General features: G+C 46.0%; 1 protein-coding gene across 1 annotated transcript; it reads right to left on the bottom strand.

Moving 5' to 3' along the window:
• Nucleotides 1–222: 222 nt before the first annotated feature.
• LOC125506363 (purple acid phosphatase 2-like) lies at nt 223–1,688 on the bottom strand. Its single transcript, XM_048671192.1, has 2 exons — nt 1,211–1,688; nt 223–1,112 (listed from the first exon to the last, which is right to left on the bottom strand). Exons 1-2 carry the CDS (start codon nt 1,686–1,688, stop codon nt 223–225), a joined length of 1,368 nt encoding a protein of 455 aa, XP_048527149.1.
• Nucleotides 1,689–15,360: the final 13,672 nt, after the last annotated feature.

Below are 15,360 nucleotides of genomic sequence, written 5' to 3'. Positions count from 1 at the left end.
AAACCAAAATAGGGATGCAAAACTGATGATTCACGTGTGCCTCATCTTTTTTTTAGGGGTATGCCTTATCTTCTTGAGAAGATCTCTTTAATTTCTCCTCCTAAGTAGAGTACCACATATAGTAAAAAAAACCTAATTAAGGGACGAATACACGTTTGTTGCTAATTAATTTCTCAACAGGTATACTACTAATAATCGACTAATTAAGGTAGGTATCTAAATCTAGTTGGTGTGGGTTGGCATGTAGTATCTGTTTGTGAACCAGGCCTTGTCGGCGACGACCTTGACGCCGTCCTGGTTGCGGTGCCACTCGTAGTAGGCGTGGGTCCTGTTCTTGATGTCCAGCGTGGCGTGCCCGTAGCTGGCCTCCCTGAATGCGGAGTAGTCCGGCTGCGGCGACCGGAAGCTGTTGGCGAGCCCCTCGGTGTTCCCGCCGTCGCCGATGTTGATGTAGACGGGAGCGGAGGCGTTGAACTGCGGCGTGGCCTTGCCGTTGGCGATGTCGTAGGCGACGTTGGAGACGCGGTGGGTGCGCTCGTACGAGTGGACGTGGCCGGCGAGGACGAGGTCGACCTTGGCGTCGACGAGCCAGCGCTCGAACTGGACGCGCATCGTCTCGCCCTCCATGTAGTGGTAGTCGTTGGTGTTGTACCAGGGCGAGTGCACGCAGACGATGAGCCAGGGGGTCGTCCTCCGGTCCACGCGCCGGAGCTCGTCCTGCAGCCACGTCCACTGCGGCGTGTACTTGCCGTAGGCGGAGTAGGAGGAGAGCATGATGACGTGGGCGGACGCCATCTTCACCGAGTACCAGAGGTGCTCGGTGCTGTTGGATGCGCGGAAAGGGGTGGGGTACCGGTGCGTGAACGGCTTGAACGGCGCCGTCTCGCCGATCTCCGGCGCGTAGTCGATCTCGTGGTTGCCGGCGGTCCAGATCCAGGGCTGGTACGCGACGCTGCGCTCCACGAAGCGCGCCCACGTGTCCCAGCGGCGGTTGTCGTGGCCCGGGTTGTCGTCGGCGTAGGACAGGTCGCCGATGAAGAGCACGGCGTCGCCGCCGTTGGCCTCGTAGTGGGCCACCGTGTCGTTGGAGTGGAACGTCTGGCCGAGATCACCTGCATGCATTAGACAGACGTACGACTCGCAAACATTAATCAATCTACTGGTTGCACTGCACCAAGAAAGAACCCTAATACCCTATGATGATACGTACCGATGAGACCGAACTTGATGGGCGCGTCGGGGCCGGGCTTGGGCGGGGTTTTGAAGGAGAAGGACCTCACGGTGTAGCCGAAGCCGACGGCGTAGTGGTAGACGGTGGCGTGGTCGAGGCCGGTGAGCGTGGCGTGGTGGATGTAGGGGGACTGGTAGGTGCCGCCCCAGGTGTAGCGCTGGACGGTGCCCTCGGCCGTGAGGTTGAGGTTGTCGGCGGCGAGGCCGTAGCGGACGACGTTGCTGCCCGGGTGCTCCGGGGTAACCCAGGATATCGTCATGGCGCGGCCGGTCAGATCGCCCTGGGTGATGTGGACCTGCTCCGGCGCATTGTCGCCAGGCGGCGGCCGGAACACGTCGGCGTCGAGCGGCATGTCGGGGAGCATCTGCAGGCTCCGCCGGTACGGGCTCGTCACACCGGCGGCCGCGGAGGCGGCGTGCGCCGCCAGGAGGAAGAGCACCGCGAGCACACGCTCCATCTTGGGTTCGTTCTACTAATCGGCCGCTGAGATCGATCGAACGCCAAATATATATAGGCGTGCTGATTCGCAACTGTAGAATATGCTCTCCCCCAAGCGGGGAATATGTGTTGTTAGTTGAGATTTACTGTAGAATCCAGTTTGTTTGTTTCAGCTTGTCAACCGCATATAAAAAAATAGCTTACAAGAACTGCATATAAAAAATCGTATCTGCTCGCCCCGTTAGAAATACTGCTGTGTTTGAAAGAAAAATTGTTACGTTTTAATAAACATCTTTTTTTTTGAAACGTAGGCATAAGCTTCGTCTCATCTATTGATTAATTAAGGAGGGAAAGGAGTTTTTGTTACAATGACACCTTACAACCATGAATAATTACTCTCCTAAAATTACATTCCCTAGTTTCGTAGCACCCGCTTTGGCCAAATTAAAGCATGGCCTCCTCTTTAATCAAGTGAAGAAGGATTGGAGATGAAGCACTCTTGTGGCGGAAGACATGGACATTTCTCGTTCCAAATCATCCAACTCACAAGCATGACGAAAGAAGCTATATTTTTTAGATAAGGGATGTTCGTGCCTGAAGAATTGACCCACCAATTTTTAACGGAATTTCCGAGGTGCCGATTACAAACCACGCCATTACGCAGAACGCCTAATGCTTGTTAGCTTAACTAATTAGTGCCTTTGTAGGTTGGAATTAGTGCTAGGGGTCGTTGATAGGTCATGAGTAAGAGCATCTGTAGCTGAACTCCAAATTTTAGTCCCTTAAAAAGAAAACGCGCCATCAAATTTGAGTTAAAAAAGGTTCCTATTCAAACTCGTAAAACTGAACTCCCTAAAATGTATTTCTTTGTCAGTGCTTCTAACTTTTGTTTTACAAACTTTATTTCTGAATGATCAAAGAGGCTGATAATGTCGCCTAGAGGGGGAGGGGGTAGAATAGGCGGCTACTATTTAATGCATTTCTTAGTTGCTTCTAGAGATAAGTGTGGAATTATAAGTTCTATAAAGATGGAACTAAGTGATACAACCCTATATGATGCGTATCAACATGCTAGCTAGCTACACAAGGAAAGACACAAGAAAGTAGAAACAACAAGTAAAGACACAACTGAAAGCGATGGAGACGATGATGTAATCTGGAGTTCACACACTTGGGAGTGTGTTAATCTTTATTGTAGAGGGTGAGGAGCAATAAATGCTCCCACTATAATGAATGTTTCACCTTCTTCTCCAAGAACCACAAGCAATGAATGCTTTGGCTCTCTTCCACTAAGGGTATCTCTTGGGGCAAGCTCCAAACCCTCACAAACAAGCCCGGGGCACAACCACACAACTTGTACGCTCCCAGGTAACACCAACCATCTAGGGTTCCCCACAAAACCAAGAGTGACAAGATTTGCCAGGAGCTCATGAGGAATCAATGAACTTGAGTTTTTCTTGGACAGATTGGTAGACCCGTGTGTCCTCCTTGACTCTCTAAAGTATGGTGTGGATTAATTAGCTAGAGAGGGAGGAATCGAAGGTTGAAGATTGAATCAATGGAGGAAAGAGGAATGGTGTCGTCTCCTTCCTCGTGGGGAAGAAAAAGACTTAAAATAGGTTTCCCAATTTTTTGCCCATTATTGTGTGTTCTAGCGAAGTCAGACTATCTGGGCAGATCGATTATCTGACTTTACATAGGCTTATGTGACCAAGTCACATAATGGCCATATGATAGTTGGATAGTCCAACTAGTCAGGTAATCTGGGCAATACCCAATGATTATCTGACTTTACGGAGGTTTCTATCATCAAGTCAGATAATGACCATATATTAGTCAGATAGTCCAACTAATCAGATTGTGTTTCTTTAAGGCAAATAATCTTACTTGCTCGAGAGGCAATTAACAAATGAACAGTGGCTGTTCTCTCATGGGATGTGGGTGGTATTTTTGGCTTATCGTTTTCATTAGTTCCACACTTGATCCATGGTGTAACCCCTCTTAATGGTACGGCGTACCTATGAACAGAAAAATGAGAAACCATTGGTAGAAAATTGATGTGTCGTCTTCTTTTAATATTTTAGCTTAGGGGGTTGCCGACCAACTTTATGTTCCACTTCCAGTGATGTATATACTAAAAGCATAGTCAAAAAATAGTTAGTCGTCTAATCACTATTGACATTAACACAAAAACTCTCATTTGGGGCGGATGTCCTTTCAATCACCCCCATTTGGGTGGTTAATGAAAATATGAGTTGGCACGTATAATAAAAGATATCAGGATAAGCTGAAACATTGATTTTATAAGTTTAGGTTGGGATCCGCCAACATATGTGTGTTGGGGAACACAGTATTTCAAAAAAATTCCTACGATCACGCAAGATCTTGAAGGAAATATGCCCTAGAGGCAATAATAAAGTTATTATTTATTTCCTTATATCATGATAAATGTTTATTATTCATGCTAGAATTGTATTAACCGGAAACATAATACATGTATGAATACATAGACAAACAGTATGTCACTAGTATGCCTCTACTTGACTAGCTCGTTGATCAAAGATGGTTAAGTTTCCTAGCCATTGACATGGGTTGTCATTTGATTAACGGGATCACATCATTAGGAGAATGATGTGATTGACTTGACCCATTCCGTTAGCTTAGCACCCGATCGTTTAGTATGTTGCTATTGCTTTCTTCATGACTTATACATGTTCCTATGACTATGAGATTATGCAACTCCCGTTTACCGGAGGAACACTTTGTGTGCTACCAAACGTCACAACGTAACTGGGTGATTATAAAGGTGCTCTACAGGTGTCTCCGAAGGTACTTGTTGGGTTGGCGTATTTTGAGATTAGGATTTGTCACTCCGATTATCGGAGAGGTATCTCTAGGCCCTCTCGGTAATGCACATCACTTAAGCCTTGCAAGCATTGCAACTAATGAGTTAGTTGCAGAATAATGTATTACGGAACGAGTAAAGAGACTTGCCAGTAACGAGATTGAACTAGGTATTGAGATACCGACGATCGAATCTCGGGCAAGTAACATACCGATGACAAAGGGAACAACGTATGTAGTTATGCGGTCTGACCGATAAAGATCTTCGTAGAATATGTGGGAGCCAATATGAGCATCCAGGTTCCGCTATTGGTTATTGACCGGAGACGTGTCTTGATCATGCCTACATAGTTCTCGAACCCGTAGGGTCCGCACGCTTAACGTTTCGATGACAGTTATATTATGAGTTTATATGTTTTGATGTACCAAAGGTTGTTTGGAGTCCCGGATGTGATCACGGACATGACGGTGAGTCTCGAAATGGTCGAGACATGAAGATTGATATATTGGAAGCCTATGTTTGGATATCGGAAGTGTTCCGGGTGAAATCGTGATTTTTCCGGAGTACCGGGAGGTTAATGGGCCTTAGTGGGCCTTTACGGAGAAGAGGAGAGGCGGCCAGGGCTGGGCCGCATGCCCCTCCCCCCTAGTCCGAATAGGACAAGGAGAGGGGGGCGGCGCCCCCCTTCCTTCCTCTCTCCCTCCTCTTTCCCCCTCCCAAGTCCTAATCCAACTAGGAAAGGGGGGGAGTCCTACTCCTGGTGGGAGTAGGACTCCTCCTGGCGCGCCCCTCTCCAGGCCGGCCGCAACCCCCCCTTGCTCCTTTATATACGGGGGCAGGGGGCACCCTAGAGACACAACAATTGATCAGTTGATCTTTTAGCCGTGTGCGGTGCCCCCTCCACCATAGTCCACCTCGATAATACTGTAGCGGTGCCTAGGCGAAGCCCTGCGTCGGTAGAACATTGTCAGTGTCAAAACTGGCGGATCTCGGGTAGGTGGTCCCGAACTGTGCGTCTAGGCGGATGGTAACAGGAGGCGGGGGACACGATGTTTACCCAGGTTCGGGCCCTCTTGATGGAGGTAATACCCTACGTCCTGCTTGATTGTTCTTGATAATATGAATAGTACAAGAGTTGATCTACCACGAGATCGAAGAGGCTAAACCCTCGAAGTTAGCCTATGGTATGATTGTTGTTGTTGTTGTTGTTGTTGTTGTTTTTGTTGTTGTTGTTCCTACGGACTAAACCCTCCGATTTATATAGACACCGGAGGGGGCTAGGGTTACACAGAGTCGGTTACAAGGAAGGAGATCTACATATCCGTAGTGCCAAGCTTGCCTTCCACGCCAAGGAGAGTCCCATCCGGACATGGGACGAAGTCTTCAATCTTATATCTTCATAGTCCAACAGTCCGGCCAAAGGATATAATCCGGCTGTCCGGATACCCCCTAATCCAGGACTCCCTCAGTAGCCCCTGAACCAAGCTTCAATGACGATGAGTCCGGCATGCGGATTGTCTTTGGCATTGCAAGGCGGGTTCCTCCTCCGAATACTTCATAGAAGATTTTGAACACGAGGATCGTGTCCGGCTCTGCAAAACAAGTTCCACATACCACCGTAGAGAGAATAATATTTCCACAAATCTAATCTGCTGACGTACCCCATAGTGTGACATCACGCCACAGCCAGGTCTTTATTCGAATCATTTTTCATAACCTATCTCAGCGTGTTTCACGAGGCAGATTCCTTGACATCACGCCACAGCCAGGTCTTTATGCTCTCCCCCAAACGGCCACGAGGAGGACGCTTGATATTCACCCTCTTTATAAAGGGGACAAGGCTTTTTCTTTTTTCCCTCTCGTGCTCAATCAAATCCTTCCCCCGCCTCGAGTTCTAACACCCAAAACTCAGGTCAGGTGCTTCGGACCTTCAACTATGTCCGGATCCAACCTTCAAGGTCGGTGGATGCCTTCCTCCGTCACGAAGGAGGACATCAAGAAGTTGAGAGAGGCCAGATATCTGACCGCCAAAATTTCGCATCGGTTGCCTGCCCGAGGGCAGGTCGTCCCTACTCCCGAACCCAACGAGAGCGTCGTGTTCGTCTCCCACTTCCTCCGAGGACTAGGCCTCGCTCTGGATCCCTTTGTTAGGGGTCTTATGTTCTATTACGGGCTAGATTTTCATGATCTGGCCCCGGATTCCCTTCTTCACATCTCGACATTTATTATCGTATGTGAGGCCTTCCTCCGCATTACCCCTCACTTCGGCCTGTGGCTCAAGACCTTCGATGTGAAGCCGAAGATGATCGAGGAGGAGCATGCAGCGTGTGGAGGCGCTTTAATAAGAAAAATCGCTGACGCTCCATGGCCTGAGGGTTGCTTCCCAGAGGTGTCCGGATTGTGGCAGCGGGAGTGGTTCTACATCACAGCTCCACGAGATTTTCTGTTATCGGGGGGTATGAACCATTGAGAAGTTGGAATACAGTAGGTTGAACACCAATTTAAATAAATAATGATTTAATTACAGTACCTTAAAGTGGTGGTTTATTTTCTTATACTAACGGCGCTCACGAGATTTTCTGTTGAGTTTTGTGTTGTGAAGTTTTCAAGTTTTTGGGTAAAGATTTGATGGATTTTGGAACAAGGAGTGGGAAGTGCCTAAGCTTGGGGATGCCCAAGGCACCCCAAGGTAAAATCCAAGTACAACCAAAAGCCTAAGCTTGGGGATGCCCCGGAAGTCATCCCCTCTTTCGTCTTCGTCTATCAGTAACTTTACTTGAGGCTATATTTTTATTCACCACATGATATGTGTTTTGCTTCGAACGTCTTGTATGATTTGAGTCTTTGCTTTTTAGTCTACCACAATCATCCTTGCTCTACACACCTTTTGGGAGAGACACGCATGAATCGGAATTTATTAGAATACTCTATTTGCTTCACTTATATCTTTTGAGCTATACAATTTCCCTCTAGTGCTTCACTTATATCCTTTTAGAGCACGGTGGTGGTTTTATTTTATAGAAATTATTGATCTCTCATGCTTCACTTATATTATTTTGAGAGTCTTTTAGAAAAGCATGGTAATTTGCTTTGGTAATAAAATTAGTCTTAATATGATGTGCATCCAAGATGGGTATAATAAAAACTTTCATATAAAGTGCATTGAATAGTAGGAGAAGTTTGATACTTGATGATTGTTTTGAGACATGAGGATGGTGATATTAGAGTCATGCTAGTTGAGTAATTGTTAATTCGAGAAATACTTGTGTTGAGGTTTGCAAGTCCTGTAGCATGCACGTATGGTAATCGTTGTGTAACAAATTTGAAGCATGGGGTATTTCTTTGATTGTCTTCCTTATGAGTGGCGGTCGGGAACGAGCGATGGCCTTTTCCTACCAATCTACCCCCTAGGAGCATGCACGTAGTGCTTGGTTTTTGATGACTTGTAGATTTTTGTAATAAGTATGTGAGTTCTTCATGACTAATGTTGAGTCCATGGATTATACGCACTCTCACCCTTCCACCATTGCTAGCCTCTCTAGTACCGTGCAATTTTCGCCGGTACCATAAACCCACCATTTACCTTCCTCAAAACAGCCACCATACCTACCTATTATGGCATTTCCATAGCCATTCCAAGATATATTGCCATGCAACTTTCCACCGTTCCGTTTATTATGACACGCTCCATCATTGTCATATTGCCTTGCGTGATCATGTAGTTGAAATCATATTTGTGACAAATCCACCGTTCATAATTTTTCATACATGTCACTTTTGATTCATTGCACATCCCGGCACACCGCCGGAGGCACGCATATTAAGTCATATTTTTGTTCTAAGTATCAAGTTGTAATCTTTGAGTTGTAAATAAATAGAAGTGTGATGATCATCATTATTAGAGCATTGTCCCATGTGAGGAAAAAAAAGAGAAATGCCAAATAAAAAAAAGAAGGCCCAAAAAAAGAAAAAAAGAGAGAGAAAAAATGAGAGAAAAATAGAGAAGGGACAATGCTACTATCCTTTTCCACACTTGTGCTTCAAAGTAGCACCGTGATCTTCATGATAGAGAGTCTCTTATTTTGTCACTTCCATATACTAGTGGGAAATTTTCATTATAGAAGTTGGCTTGTATATTCCAATAATAGGCTTCCTCAAATGCCCTAAGTCTTCATGAGCAAGCAAGTTGGATGCACACCCACTTAGTTTCTTTTGTTGAGCTTTCATACATTTATAGCTCTCATTGCATCCGTTGCATGGCAATCCCTACTCACTGACATTGACATCTATTGATGGGCATCTCCATAGCCCATTGATATGCCTGGTTGATGTGAGACCATCTTCCTCCTTTTTGTCTTCTCCACAACCACCGCTCTATTCCACCTATAGTGCTATGTCCATGGCTCGCGCTCATGTATTGCGTGAAAGTTGAAAAGGTTTGAGATTACTAAAGTATGAAACAATTGCTTGGCTTGTCATCGGGGTTGTGCATGATTTGAGTATTTTGTGTGACGAAGATGGAGCATGACCAAACTATATGATTTTGTAGGGATGAACTTTCTTTGGCCATGTTATTTTGAGAGGACATAATTACTTTGTTAGTATGCTTGAAGTATTATTATTTTTATATCAATATTAAACTTTTGTCTTGAATCTTTCGGATCTGAACATTCATGCCACAATAAATAAAATTACATTGATAAATATGTTAGGTAGCATTCCACATCAAAATTCTGTTTTTATCATTTACCTCCTCGAGGACGAGCAAGAATTAAGCTTGGGGGTGCTTGATACGTCTCCAACGTATCTATAATTTTTTATTGTTCCATGCTATTATATTATCTATTTTGGATGTTTAATGGGCTTTAATATACTCTTTTATATTATTTTTGGGACTAACGTATTAACCGGAGGCCCAGTGCCAGTTTCTGTTTTTTTGCCTATTTCAGTGTTTCGCAGAAAAGGAATACCAAACGGAATCCAAACGGAATGAAACCTTCGCGATGATATTTCTTGGACCGAAAGCAAACCAGGAGACTTGGAGTGGAGGTCTGGAACTCCGTGAGGCGGCCAGGAGATAGGAGGGCGTGCCCAGGGGGTAGGCTTGCCCCCACCCTCATGGGCCCCACGGAGCTGCACCGACGTACTTCTTTCACCTATATATACCCTTATACCCTAGAAACATCAGGGGGAGCCACGAAACCACTTTTCCACCGCCGCAACCTTCTGTACCCGTGAGATCCCATCTTGGGGCCTTTTTCGGTGATCTGCCGGAGGGGGAATCGATCACGAGGGCTTCTACATCAACACCATAGCCTCTCCGATGAAGCATGAGTAGTTTACCACAGACCTTCGGGTCCATAGTTATTAGCTAGATGGCTTCTTCTCTCTCTTTGATCTTCAATACAAAGTTCTCCTCGATGTTCTCGGATATCTATTCGATGTAATACTCTTTTGCGGTGTGTTTGCCGAGATCCGATGAATTGTGGGTTTATGAACTTGATTATCTATGAATATTATTTGGTTCTTCTTTGAATTCTTATATGCATGATTTGATACCTTTGCAAGTCTCTTCGAATTATCGGTTTAGTTTGGCCTACTAGATTGATCTTTCTTACAATGGGAGAAGTGCTTAGCTTTGGGTTCAATCTTGCGGTGTCCTTCCCTAGTGACAGTAGGGGCAGCAAGGCACGTATTGGATTGTTTCCATCGAGGATAAAAAGATGGGGTTTATATCATATTGCTTGAGTTTATCCCTCTACATCAATTCATCTTGCTTAATGTGTTACTCTGTTCTTATGAACTTAATACTTTAGATGCATGCTGGATAGTAGTCGTTGTGTGGAGTAATAGTAGTAGATGCAGAATCGTTTCGATCTACTTGACACGGACGTGATGCCTATATTCATGATCATTGCCTTAGATATCTTCATAACTATGCACTTTTCTATCAATTGCTCGGTAGTAATTTGTTCACCCACCGTAATACATGCTATCATGAGAGAAGCCACTAGTTAAACCTATGGCCCCAGGTCTCTTTCTTATTATATTGCATCTCTTTTATTATCGCATCTCGTTTACTATTTTGCAATCCTTACTTTCCAATCTATACAACAAAATACCAAAAAAATTTGTCTTATTATCTCTATCAGATCTCACTTTTGCAAGTGACCGTGAAGGGATTGACAACCCCTTTATCGCGTTGGTTGCGAGGTTCTTGATTGTTTGTGCAGTACTAGGTGACTTGTGCATTGTCTCCTACTGGATTGATACCTTGGTTCTCAAAAACTGAGGGAAATACTTATGCTACTTTGCTGCATCACCCTTTTCTCTTCAAGGGAAAACCAACGCATGCACAAGAGGTAGCACTGCGCAATGGAAAGTGCCTGGAAAGACCAGGCAGCCCGGTGGGAACCTCCTGCCTTTAAGTAGCCCACCGAATGAACAAAAAGGATGCACCCTTACCGGGAACCTGACTATCATCTCATCGACAAGAGAACCAAATCCTTCACATGACATAGGATTGTCCTTGACGAAATGTTCGACAAGCCCTGTCAAATACACACTACGCCGATTACCGAACCAACACACATCCTTCGGGCATGTTGGGTACTCCGGCAAGTGGCTAAGAGCGGCGAGACCATCCTCACCAACACCACTCCGGAGACATACTCTTCGGAGGACTACGATCTCAATGTCTTTACGGTCTTTGAGACCTTTTCTTCAAATAATCGGCGCAAAAGGGCACTCCGCGACCTCGCCGAAGTCAACCACGTAGCCGCAATGAATCCCTGGAATGATATGGCAATTACTTTCACTGCCAATGATGAACCAAGGGCCAGATCAGTCCGAGCACCCGCCGCATTGGTCTTAAACCCAATTGTGGATGGCTTCAGGCTCACCAAGGTGCTCATGGATGGCGGCACTTTTCGAGGCATATCCCAAGTCGAGAAGCACGAAGCTCGGGGAAAATTAAGCTTGATGTGCTGTTCAGCACGACGGAGAACTAAAGGTCCAAAGAGTTGCACTTCCATGTGGGACCTTTCAATAGCGGATATCACGCCCTTTTGGCGCGAGACACATTCACACGCTTCCAAGCTATACCCCATTACGGGTACATGAAGCTCAAAATGCCAGGGCCCAACGGAGTTATCACAATCACCAGTGATCCAGATATAGCACTCCATGCCGAAAAAAACAACATCTTTGGCCTTCGAGGCACTATCTGAGGCCCTCATCGCTGAAGAATTAATGACTCTGTGCTCTACAGTGGACAAAGATGATGTAATCCTCGATAAGAGGCCCAAGTCCGCTTCTTTCAAACCACCAGAGAAATAGTTAAATTTCAAGTACACCCGACGAATCCCAACAAGACAGCCTCCATCGGAGCACAGTTGGATCCGACGATTGACGTCGCCTTGCGAGCGTTCCTATGCGAGAATTGGGACATCTTCGCCTGGCACCCTTCAGATATGCCGAGAATCCCACATAGACTGGCCGAACACAGCCTCAATGTAATAAAGGGGTTCAAACTAGTCAAGAAAACGCTGCGACGATTTTCTAAACCCAAATGACAAGCTATGGGGGAGGAGCTAGCCAAACTACTTGAAGCCGGGTTCATTAGAGAGATCAAACACCCAGACTGGCTGGCAAATCTGGTCATGGTGCCAAAGAAGGATAAATCCTGGTGCCTCTATGTCGATTTTAAGGATCTCAATAAGGCTTGCCCTAAGGATCCCTTCCCACTACCCCACATTGATCAAATAATTAACGTGACCGCAGGACATGACTCACTGTTTTTCCTTGACGCATACTCCGGATACCATCAAATCAAGATGAAGGAGTCCGACCAAGCCGCAACACCATTCATTACCCCTTACGGGCCTTTCTGCTTCAACACTATGCCTTTCAGGCTCAAACACGCCGACGCCACTTTCCAACGCATGATTCAAACATGTTTGGAAAAGCAAATCGGCAAGACAGTGGAGGCATACGTCGATGATGTTGTCATCAAGACTAAACACGTCGAATCATTGGTGGACGATCTGTGAATCACATTCGACAACCTCCGAACATATGACATACGACTCAATCTGGAAAAATGTTTCTTCGGCGTTCCAGCCGGAAAACTACTCGGGTTCATCGTTTCCAATAGAGGAATTGAAGCGAACCAGGCAAAAATCCGAGCCTTGTCACAATTGACAACACCAATAGACTTAAAGCAAGTCCAAAATTAGCCGGGTGCATGGCAACCTTGAGGCGCTTTATCTCCAGATTAGGGGAGAAGGCGCCACCACTTTATCGACTCCTCCGACACACCGACCACTTCGAAGTGGACAGATGCAACACAGCCGGATTGGAAGAAATAGAAACTTTGTTAGCAAGAAACCCAATCCTTGCTGCACCAAGGGTTGGCGAACCTATGTTGCTCTACATATCTGTGACTCATCAGGTAGTAAGTGTGGTGCTCGTCGTTGAACGACGGGAGGAGGGACATAAATTCCCACTCCAGAAACTGTTGTACTATGTATCGGCGATTCTAACACCGTGCAAATCTCGATACCCACATTATCAAAAGATAGCGTATGCGGTCTTCATGGCATCCCAGAAGTTGCGGCACTACTTTCAAGAGTGTTCGATCACGGTGGCTTCCGAAGTACCACTCAATGACATCATAAGCAATCGGGACGCCACCGACCGCATCGCCAAATGGGCCATCGAGCTCTTACCATTTGAAATAACATACAAGCCACGCCGAGCTATCAAATCTCGGGTGTTGGCCGACTTTGTCGCCGAATGGATAGAAGCCGAACTCCCCAAGGAGTACATCACATACTCTAACTGGGTAATGTACTCCGACGGCTCTAAAATGTTAGCCGGATTGGGGGCTGGTGTGATCCTAACATCCCCCACTGGGGACACAGTCCGTTACGTATTACAAATCATGTATACGGACTCAAACAATGCGGCTGAATATGAGGCCCTGTTGCATGGTCTTCGAATGGCCGTTTCCATGGGCATACAATGCCTCGAGGTACGTGGGGATTCGAACCTCGCGATATCCCAAATAAATGGAGATTTCGATGCAAAAGATCCAAAAATGGCAGCATACCGCAATGCCGTACTAAAATATCTGCTCGGTTTGAGGGGCTCGAGTTTCATCATGTCTCTTGAGAAAATAATCAGGCGGCAGACATCCTTGCTCGAATGGGTGCTAAATGTGACCCCGTCCCCACCTAACACCTTTGTGTAAAGGCTCTTCAAGCCATCCGTGGTATGGCAGGATGAGAGAGGCAACATTAGTCCGAAGCCGAGCATACCCCCAGTTGCCGAACACAATTCTAATATCATCAGGGGCTCAGACACAGAAATGACACCTTCCACCCATTTAGTCATGGCTGTCATCGCTCCATGGACCGAACCCTTTCTAGCCTACCTTAATAGGCAGGAGCTCTCTGATGACCACAATGAGGCTCGCCGTATAGTCCGACGCTCAAAAGCCTACAACATTCATGAAGGAGAACTCTACAAGAAAAGTACTACTTGAGTTCTTCAAAGATGTATCTCTGAAGAGGAGGGACGGCAGCTCTTGGATCGGGTTTTCCAGACATAAATTTCCAGAAAAGACCGTCGTGCTCATCAGCCCCAGGATTACTGTTAGCTGATGAGGCTCCAAACTTGATACAGAAATCTCAAACAAAAATACAAAATATGTAGTACAATACCCTTCTGGCCTGTGGGTACAACAATTGGGTTTCTAGTGGTTGATGGCGGAAGCGGTTTGTGAGACATCAGTGTCTATGGGACTCCATTTCCCACAGGAACAGCTGACCAGGTTAACTCCTATCTTCGCGAGGCTGCTATCACCGTTGCTTAGGTCTCGAGGCTGTCACCGCAACGCTCCTCTCCGTGCAGAAATCTGGCCAAGACAATAGCCAGGGACAAGCCAGTGAGTACTTTGAATGTACTTGCAAACATTAAGAACACAGGTATAATATAATTGATAATCATGCACTGAAATATTCTATGATCACATCGTCAGTCACAAATAAAATATCTTTTATGCATGCAAGCAGGTTATTTATATGCAACATGAGTAAGCAATAAAAGAGAGGGAATAAAATGCCACAGTCGGGTGTCTTAGCGACACCACATAAAGGGCTTTAAAAGAAATGCCACAGTCGGGCGTCTGAGCGACACCACATAAAGGGCTTTAAAAGAAATGCCACAGTCGGGCGTCTGAGCGACACCACATAAAGGGCTTTAAAAGAAATGCCACAGTCGGGCGTCTGAGCGACACCACATAAAGGGCTTTAAAAGAAATGCCACAGTCGGGCGTCTGAGCGACACCACATAAAGGGCTTTAAAAGAAATGATCATAATGAATATCCAGGAGGTAGAACCATCCCAGGGATACTTGATAATATAATTAATGCAACGGGTTAGTCCATCATAAAATAATAGTCATGGTTCTCACAAGTCACCAGTCGATATCCAAGTTTGGTTTAATAATATCTCCTCCGAAGACCGACACTAAGACCAATACTTGACCCATCCCAGACTGTAATCCTTAACCATGGACACGGCTATTCGAATAGGTTTTAATCTCTGCAGAGGGTGTACTCTTTACCCACGAGCAACGGATTCCTTTAGTCCATCGGGACTAATTCCGTCTACGGCCTTTTAGTTGAAAACACGCCTAACTTGCACACACCAGCTTAACTCATCGGTGTCTGGAATCACCCACGACACTTGTTAAGCAAAACTCTAAGTGGGGAGGCTACAACCTCGCGTAGCATGGGATCAAATTTATATCGCGCGCTCTAAGGGGTGGCCTCCCCTCTCG

This window comes from Triticum urartu, chromosome 5 (genome assembly GCF_003073215.2).
Source record: "Triticum urartu cultivar G1812 chromosome 5, Tu2.1, whole genome shotgun sequence".
In the NCBI taxonomy this organism is placed as follows: domain Eukaryota; kingdom Viridiplantae; phylum Streptophyta; class Magnoliopsida; order Poales; family Poaceae; genus Triticum; species Triticum urartu.
The sequence above is the reverse complement of the archived record's forward strand: the minus strand, read 5'-3'. Positions and strand labels throughout refer to the sequence as shown.